The sequence below is a fragment of the Theobroma cacao genome, chromosome 3 (genome assembly GCF_053813885.1).
Source record: "Theobroma cacao isolate CCN51 chromosome 3, ASM5381388v1, whole genome shotgun sequence".
NCBI lineage: Eukaryota > Viridiplantae > Streptophyta > Magnoliopsida > Malvales > Malvaceae > Theobroma > Theobroma cacao.
In genome coordinates, this window is record NC_142641.1 from 1,542,712 (window position 1) to 1,552,121 (window position 9,410).

At 35.8% G+C, this 9,410-nt stretch overlaps 2 protein-coding genes across 11 annotated transcripts; both read right to left on the reverse strand.

The window, feature by feature from the left end:
• Positions 1 to 8: 8 nt before the first annotated feature.
• On the reverse strand, positions 9 to 3,819 carry LOC18603971 (Sec14p-like phosphatidylinositol transfer family protein). 10 transcript variants are annotated; one of them, XM_088804225.1, is made up of 8 exons: positions 3,560 to 3,819; positions 2,962 to 3,114; positions 2,468 to 2,614; positions 1,738 to 1,890; positions 1,040 to 1,162; positions 844 to 903; positions 338 to 479; positions 9 to 246 (listed from the first exon to the last, which is right to left on the reverse strand). In XM_088804225.1, exons 1-7 carry the CDS (start codon positions 3,695 to 3,697, stop codon positions 474 to 476), a joined length of 780 nt encoding a protein of 259 aa, XP_088660351.1. In that variant the 5' UTR covers positions 3,698 to 3,819; the 3' UTR covers positions 9 to 246; positions 338 to 473. The 10 variants fall into 10 exon arrangements, with proteins under 10 accessions (XP_088660351.1, XP_088660345.1, XP_088660347.1 ...); XM_088804219.1 differs by having other exon boundaries at positions 338 to 522; XM_088804221.1 differs by having other exon boundaries at positions 9 to 258; positions 338 to 522.
• A 2,324-nt stretch (positions 3,820 to 6,143) lies between these two features.
• LOC18603973 (plant UBX domain-containing protein 10-like) lies at positions 6,144 to 9,100 on the reverse strand. The gene is made up of 4 exons (XM_018116866.2): positions 7,898 to 9,100; positions 7,334 to 7,567; positions 7,035 to 7,223; positions 6,144 to 6,937 (listed from the first exon to the last, which is right to left on the reverse strand). The coding sequence occupies exons 1-4, from the start codon at positions 8,435 to 8,437 to the stop codon at positions 6,710 to 6,712; spliced, it is 1,191 nt and encodes a 396-aa protein (XP_017972355.2). The 5' UTR covers positions 8,438 to 9,100; the 3' UTR covers positions 6,144 to 6,709.
• Positions 9,101 to 9,410: the final 310 nt, after the last annotated feature.

Here is a 9,410-nt window from a genome sequence, read left to right on the forward strand (position 1 = left end):
ATATAAGATTTTGAATAAAAAGTGATTAAAAAGTAATTATAAAAATAATCATATTACATATATTAAATTTATACATATAATAATAGAAAAATTAAAAACTGAGGAGTGACGGCCGCTGCCACCAGCCACCCTTTGGCTTTGCCCTTGCAGTTAAGGTCAAGCAATTTGACAAATTGAAATGAATTCGAAAGTAAAGTGTCTGATCCATGGTTAAGAACTCGATACTGTAGACATTCTCTTCCAACTCTGTAGAATGAGCTACCATTTATATGGTATAATGCAAATTGCATGTAGGTACAGTATACAGATTTGTAACTACAGGGAAAAGAAATGGTACCCCTATTTGTTTCAGTTTCTGCAACTTGTGGAGCAGTTTGTTCTTCTATAAGCTGGAGAACTCATCAATGTCCTTCCTAGAGAGCAGACTTGGACCATTTTCAAACCCCTTTTTGATCTTTGCAAGTTCTGGTATATCACAACTGCAAACACAGAACTCTACGCTGAGCTTAGCACTTGAAAATCCTGCAATTGTTGGCGTGAGTAAGAAAGGAATAGTTCTAGAATTTTCATTAAAAGCTTAACAATACTAAACTCTTTTCATGCTTTTATTGACTGCTGTGGAGAGCTACTATAGGTCAGTCAATTTTCTAATCTTAAGACAAACGAAATCCAGCTAATGGCAATAAACTAAATAGGGCAAAATGAGGTAAATCTTAATTGACAGAAATATTAAACTTGCGAAAAGTTAATTCCTATATTACATATTAATGCATTGCCAAAGTTTATAAACATATCCTTGTCTTAAGGATGCATATGGTAATTGCATTAGTCTCTGAAGTTGACCGGTATGGTTGCTTCTGTGAAATATTCCTTCCGGACAGTTTCCATGGAGCAAAATTTCACCTTCAAAACACATGAGACGATGTGAAATGTGTGTCGCATGAACCTGCTTTCTCAAAGTAAAGAATATTAACTTTAAACTTAAATTTAGATACAATTATATGCTTGCCAGAAAGAAGTTCATAGGTAGGGTGCATACCATAGAAGCGTATGATTTTAACAAGGGCTTTACTAGCTGCCAAATAGGCTTAAAGACAAAAGGAGCTTCCACAAAGAGAACTTCACCCAACCGCTTTGGATAATAATAGTAAAATACATTAAACTGCCAAAGAAAGACGAATATAAATCAACTCTTTTTATCCTTAATAACATCATCTAGCAACTAGACTTATGAATTGAGCGTATGTGATGTCAGTTAATGTGACAACTGAACCTTGGTATCCAATAGAAGAAAAAGGTTAACATGAGTTCTCTCTCTCTCTCTCTCTACACACACATATCAAAACTTAGCATAAAATAACTCAATACCAATGAATAAGCCTCAAAAGAGGCTTTTAATTTATATATTTGAGAAACAGAAGAACCAATGACAGTATGAATTGCTTGGGGGACTAATGTTAAGGGTTAGAGGTACTCTTATGATTATATTCTATTAAGGGGGAAAAGACTATGCCTGCAAAACCCAAACCATAGACATACCTACACATGTATACACCAATTGTAAGATATCTATTTAATCATAGCAAGAAACTCAGATGTTAACATTGATAACATTTTATTTCTTTATCTTTAACCAGCCAAACGCATATCTTTGAAAAGTTTAATGCCGATGTAGTGGTAACAAAACAAATAGTTACTGAAGTTCCACTAATATTCTGCAACTAATTTGTAAATTACCAAGAAAGTTAAAAAACTGAGATCTGCATTTTTGGTGCCGAAGCCCCGGAGATCAAAGATTCCTAGTATTTGTTCTTTCCCAGCTGGAAGCTTGCTCAATGCCTTCTCAATCAAAAATACACAGAGTTTCTCATCCTCATGCTGATCGTGCACCTGTGGCCATGAAAATTAATGACTTCTGTTGGAAGCTTAATCATCTCAGAAGCATATTTAAAGCATACTAAACTCTGTTTTGACTTATTCTATACAGAACATGAACCTTAAAACAACAAAATTTTGTCTGTCATATATCTAGAGGAGAGCAGGGCAATTTTTACTTGAGGACAGAAGAGCTGTGCCTGGACCCAAGAAGCTGCAAAAAAAATTAGAAAGTAGAAACTGGTTCATGAAGCAGAGATACGTGTCTCACTTCTCTTTTAGTCTCCAATTCCATGGTCTAATTAGGGGATCACTAATTTGAACAATGGTCCCATATGCAGTAATGCAAGGGAAATAGAGCACAGATGTCAAGAATCACCATAATCAGGGTCAAAGCATCCTAGTTCCTATATTTGATAATTATCCACATTCATGTAAGAAAACATTTTCCTTTCTTTTTTCTCCAGAAATACACCCACAAAACCTTTTGTAGCATGTGTATTAAAAGGTATCAAACAAGACAAAAGTATCCTTCTAGGCCAAAAAATCTGCACAGATACATTGCATATGGTCAGTGACTTTTGAAACTTACTGCAGGAAAGTGCTTGGATGCCACCACGATGAGCACTGGTCTGTCATTAACGTCAAGAAAGTCATGCACATAGGCTTTTCCAGTCTCAGCCATACTTTTCACCGCATCTTCAGATAAATCAGACACTCCAAACTCTTGACGCCATCTCTAGAAAAGAGTTTTTAAGGACAACTGGATAAGGGTTTCAGGTATAGAATAAAATTTCAGATGTAAACAAAGGAAGCCATTGTTTCTCCAAATATCTCTACTCTATTTCAACAAAACTTGCAACTGAAAAAGCATCGTTTAACAGTTTGCTGCGAGTTATGAACCATTCTTGACCAAAAAAGGAATGGACTTTTGAAATTATACACAAGCAGTCTTGGTCCGCATTAGCTTCCATGAACTTTATATTTTCGTAAACTAAATTGAAGATTGTTATTAGGGCATGCCTTAAAATGTGCACAATTAAAGTTCTAGAGCCATAAGAGTATGAATGCATTGGTTAAGGATACAATAGCTTTTGTCAACTTAGCGACAGCTTCTTCAACAGAAAATCTCCGGTCCTTTAGATACCAGAGAATCATGTCTTCATCGTCTCTTCCATTTTTTCCAACTGGCAGACTATAATGCTCCTTTTCAAGCTTCTCCTTCACTTTCAAAACTAACTGCAAGGTTCAAGCCAATAGCTTTAACCACTAATCAAAAGTTGATTATGCATTTCAACAATGCAGAAACAAGCTAATCTGATACTTATCAGTTGATTAGGTTTATCAATTTGAAAGTATTTCCTTAAGCACATTTCACTTTCAAAGCAGTAAAAATTGAAGTCAAGTCAGTAACCAATTTGAACAAAACAACTTCTCTCAAAATCAAGTAAAATTCATCAAAGTGATTGAAATTCCTCACTAAAAGCCTAAAACTAAATCACCCCAAACACATAGATGAACTCAAAGGAAAAAAAAACCATTAAAAATGGAAACTTTATACAATTCCAACATTTTCTTTCCCTTTCCTGAGTTTTCACAGAAACCAAACAAAACCCAGTTGCAATGGGACATATTGAGAAGAAAAATGGTAATAAGCCGAAGAAAAAGAAAAAAAAGGTAGTACCTTTCGTGAGTTATTTGGGTTTTTCAGACAATTTCGAACAGAGAATTTGCAGTTTCGAATGCAATTAGGAGCCAACTTAATTGAGGTAAACAAGGGAGGACTACACGCACGAAGAGCTTCACATGTGTGGATCGCCATTCCTCCGAATTCACCCTCTCAGCTCAAAGTTTACCGTCCAGCAACGCCCGTTCCAACGTTCGGCTGTCCGTTTCCCGGGAAAATCGGTGGTGGAAAAGTGCGATTAAAACTGAAAAAACGTATTCTGCTCCAGCAAACTGAAAACTCCGCCGTTTTGGTTGGAAGTTAGTTGGCGGTTGTTACTGGGTGGGCCCGGCGTGGCCCAAAGAATTAGCCTTGGGCTCATTGAAGAAAAACAGTATTTTGGGCTTTTGGGCCTATCTCAACGTTTTCGGCCCTTTTATTCTAGACGGTATTTCTATTTCTATTAAAATGTTTTTTTTTTATTTTTTATATCTTGTTGGTTCAATATATCCATCAACTCATTAAGAGCCGACCGCAACTCTCTACGACCCCAACCCAGCCATGCTGGTTTCAACCTCCTCGAATTTGTACTTCATTCCCCCCACAGCTACCTCCCATGAATAAATTATGTTGTCATAGGAAATTACACTTTTAATTTCATCTTCTGAAATTATCAAAATATTATTGAAAATAAAAGGTTTACAACTAGAAAATGTCATACGAAAACAATTAAAAGTTCAAAAAATATAAACTGAATTTTACATGCGTCGTAATTTAATAGTATAGTATCAAAAAAAAATTTAATTATTTAAAAGAATTTAAATAAATTTTTATATTTTTTTAATTTAATTTTTATATTTTTATTTTGAGTTAAATAAATCATTATAATTACCAATAAATTTAGTTAAAATATTATTTATTATTTTATATCAAGTGACACTAATATAATATATTAATATATTATCATTGATGATGATATAATATAATAATATAATAATATAATATTCTTTATATATTATATAAATATAAAATAATAAATAATATTTTTATTACTGATAATGTAATCTTATATAAGTCACGAACAAAGTTTTAATCGCCGAATTCCTTCAAATCCAATGACTAGGGTTAACAGAGGCAAATGAAAAAGAAAGAAAAGTTGTCGGAGTTTGTCTATCAATTTGGATGCATGAAACAATGGTGAAAGAGGCTGGGCATTGTGTCCCCACTGGGGGTATTGGCGACAAACATTTTCTAACCACCCAAACACCAATTGGAGATAGACAAAGCATTCTTTTCCAACCAGATAGATCCAATCCATTGTTTTTTCCAAAGGAAATTAAGTTTCTTGGCCAAGAAAAGAACAAGATGGAAAAGTGCAGGTGACACCTTTCAGCTGATGGTAATGTCTCTTTCCCCACTGCTAGCCTGTCTTTGTACCTCCCCACTATTCTCTTTCTTTGGCCCACAAATATCAACCACCTACCTTTCTTCCACTTTCTTTCCTGGTAAGGGATGGGTGACAATTGAGGTCAGGACCACCATTTTTATTCATATAAGACTTAGCAGTGTAGGAATTTAGTCACAGTGTTTTTAGGAACTCTTCAAGTTCTTTAACTTAGGTACTAGTATTTACCTCCAAAATAATATTTCGGATAATTGTGTTTGAAAATGTTGAATTTGAAAGAATGAATTCGGGTTTAATTTGATTATATAAATTTCGAAGATTAAATACACATTATATAGGATTTAGTTTTAAAAGAATCGGGAGAATATATAGACAATTGATTAGTAGGAATTCTAATTCATTGAGACCACGTGTATTACCATAAATCGACTATTTATCATAATAGAATAGATGTATCTTTTGAGGATAGAATAGTTTAACCAAGTACAATTTTTTTCAGGATAAAGGTAGAATTGGTGGAGAAGAATTGATGCAGTTCTTAAAACCCAATGAGTCAAATGTGATGATTATGATTTAGATTTTTCAAAAGAACAAAAAGAAACTCTTTATTGTTTCTAGAGTCATACATTCCTATATAGAAAGTTTGGGGTGTGCAAGGAGATATGTTTATTTACATTATCTTACCTCACTTTGGATCCTTTCTTCTTTTAAGACAATATTCACTTTTTCTTATTGGAGTAAAGCAGAATTTCAACCCCTATTGTAATCATTTCCTTTGGGAATCATTTTTCTTAGAAAAGAGGGACATATGCAACCGTTGCTTTCAAGCAATGTGATGAGAAAATTGGAGAAGAAATCTGATTCTGTACCCCAAGAAAATGCTGCTGCTTCAAACTTCTTGTTGTCTGTTCAATGACCAAGCAAACAGAGGAGAGAAAAGAAAAAAGGATTTACCCCAAAGCTCCTGTTAGTGTAAACTGTTGCTTGGCATTCAAACAAGTTTTTCTGCAGTATAAGTGTTAAAGATCTTTATATAAAGGTTTAAGTTAATCACTACTAGTAACTTGAATTTACGTTTTTAATGTCGATGTGATTTAGGTTTGAAAAATTGTTGAGAGATTAGTGTTTAGCTCTGTATCATTACATGAAGTCATGCTGTAACTTTGCAGATACTGTAATTAGATTCAAGTCTATCAATTAGGTTAAATGATGTGTATATAGATAGTGCTGTAAACTTGATGGATATATCAAAGGCTTGTGCGTTCTTGGATGTGAAGACCTTCACAGATATGGCGGTAATAGACATTTGATCAATAGAGGCCTCATTTTGGAATAAGGATATACCTTCTTCTCCTGAAACTCTAGCAGCAAAAATATGAGGAAAATCACTGAACTTTGGTAGCACAGTGTCTGCTTGATTATGCTTGTTAGTTCTGATGTCAAAGTGGACCTTGTTTGCACCTCGGTTTTGCTGATCCTTTTTGATGAGTATCAGTAAATTTCATGGTAGCTTATGTAGGTAAAGTTCTGCTCTGTATTTTGCTCTTTGTTTCTCCCCTAACCAAAGTCTAAGCATTGATGTAAACTACTGAGGAGATTAGATCATGGCGAAGAAACTATGATGTAAGACATATATATGGATGATGTGATAGGTATGGGATAGACGACATCTAATCATAGTTTTTGACATATTTGTAAGCTTGCGGGAATGCTGTGCATGTCATGGTGCATGGAGCTTTCCTGCGCCATCATTAGTTTTGTTGTCAGAGAAGCTCCAAGAACAGGCTTGCTCTAGGATGCAGACCAGCATCTTTCAAAGTCATTCCCATTTGATCAACACCATAAACTCTTCTTGGGAAGCTTGATATTAATCTGTAGTTTCCAAGCCCAGGTAGTCCTAATGAATCAATGTATCTGTAAATTGAGAGGATCTTATCTGTGCAAGAAAAGCTATGCTCTCTTCTTTCACCACTCGGAAACCGAATCAATATCTGAAAAATTCATCAGGTATTTGAACTGTAAGAACCATGTTCTGAAACTGAAACAGGTTAGCCTAATTAAGACAGAATGATTGGTTGTAACAAGCACCTGAGTAGCCTGAGGAGTGTCCTTCCCTTGAGTAGCAGTTTCTTTGTACTGAGCTTCTCTAATGGATGAGGCCTGCCTTGTTTTACCTAGTTGTTTCTCTGTAGGCATCTGCCTAGGCTTCTCATAATTTGCTTTATTTGAAGCTTCTACTGGTTTTTGAGCTCTCGCATTCCTAAGCCTTTCCTTTTCCTAGAAAGTTCCAAAAAAAAAAAAAAACATTGGTCTTGTTAATTTGCAGCTTTAAGATTTTCCTTGACCAAAACCATAGGAATTACAAATCAAACAAAACAGGCACACACCTGGTCTATATTTAAAGCAGCAAAATATGCAGCTTCTTGTTCTTCTCTCAACTGACGATCGGCCTTTAACTTCTCTTCCTCCTTAGCTCTTGCTCTTATCCTTTCCTCCTCCTTAATCCTTGCTCTCATCTGTTCTTCCTCCCTTCCTCTTGTACTGCTGAAAGCCGACCCTTGCTCCTCCATTGTCCTCTGCAGAATCTCCACCAGCTCAGCTGGATCAACTGGGCCCTCCATTAAGCATAAACAAGGTAGATAGAAGAAAAGTTCATAACAAGATTATTGTCATTGTTGTCAATATTGAGAGTACAAGGGGAACAAATACATGTTCAAGTTAAGTGCCACTACCACATTAAAATATTTTTGGTCTCATCATTAAGTTAAGAAAATGAATAAGAAATCATGGCCTACTGATAGATGCATGCCTGTTGTTAAACCCCAAAGAGAAGCACTGTTGTGACAACTTCTTTAAGACACTTGATGGTTGAAACTAAATGATAAGCATGCAAGAGTTCCAAAATCAAATTAAGAAACGAACCTAGAATTTAACCTGCAATGTTAACCAACCTGTTGCAGCACTGCTATGCTGTTACCAGCAGCTGGTGCAATCACTGCACAGAAGGGGAAGCTAGCAGGCTGCAGAGTTGCAGCCATTTGTAAACCCTCTCCTTTATTTGCAATTGCTCCCCAGCACACAAAGTTTGCATCAAGAAACTGTACTACCAGCTCTGAACACAAAGTCCCTGAACAAAACGAGGGAGTGAAGGGATGTTCCGGAGAGTGGAGATACATGAACATGAACTTGTGCTCATCCTCTGCTATCTTCAGAGCCTCCATAAAGCTACAGGCATAGAAAAATGGATGTGTGATTCCATATTGCTGTTCAAAACTAGCTAGAAAAGCCCACTCTTCTGGAACAACTAGGGGCTGCTGCGGTTGTGAATGTTGCAGCTGCAAGTTTGGTGGTTGGTATTGGTTTCTTCTACCCAGTACTCTTGAAAACCCCCCTATTATGTTTCTGGGAAGGCATACTATCCGACAAAAAATCCCATTGCAAGAGGGGGTCGTCCCTCTTGCTCTCACGCTTCCTCTTATTGTCAATGACATTTCTCTATCATTAGTAGCTCCAGAAGATTATTCAAAACCAAAGAGGAAAAAGCAAGAAAGAACTTGTATACTTGCTGTTTGCTTTCAAGAATGCTGTAGACTGATCAAATTGTAATTTATACAACTGCCTATCATGCAAGCTGGATATCTTAGAAGGAACTAGACGGCTAAGTTCTTGATATTCACTTGGGAAATTTCTCAATCCATAAAGATTGCCACTAACTAGTAATCTGTTATAATCATCTTTGTTATACCGTTCTTTAATGAACTTTATGTGAAGATGCCTCTTCTTTTTTCCATTTCTACAGAACTCAAAGAGGATGCTTTGCTTATGATAGAATCCACCGTTAATTTTGAAAAAAAGAAGATGCTTGTGACTATTTGCCATTTATGTAAAAAGGTAACCTGATTGACAGAGACCACAGTGAATGGAGGATAAGATTCCATCCCTGCAGCATTCTCAAGTTCAGGAATGCTCAGAGCACATATCCCAGTCTTCCTGTAGAAGGGTTGCAATGGACGATTCATAATCATTCTACCAAATGTAACTTTCTTACCTTCTGATATGTAGGTGAGGGCAACGTTCGAAGCACTTTCTAGCATCTGTACCGAGCTGTAACCGTAGCATCTGGTTTGATTAGCATTTGAATATATGGTCAAAAAAATGATATGTTATGCAACTTTCCTTGAAAGTTTGAGTGTTCAAAGTTCTCAAATTTCAAAGTGAAATTCTGTCTGATCAAAGAGCAAATTGCGCAAGTGATGTAAATCTTGTAAAACTGTCGGTTGGTCCACTCTAAAAAGCCATGTAAAGCAGATAAGAACCAAGATTAAAGAAAAGTCAACAGCAACTGGTTAATGTAAGGCTAAAGTTTGTACAAGGGGATCACTCATTGCTTTTAGCTAGTTAATTGTAAAGTAAGGGCATAATTAAATGAATTTTAGCATGTTAATCATGGTTCTCTAGAGACCA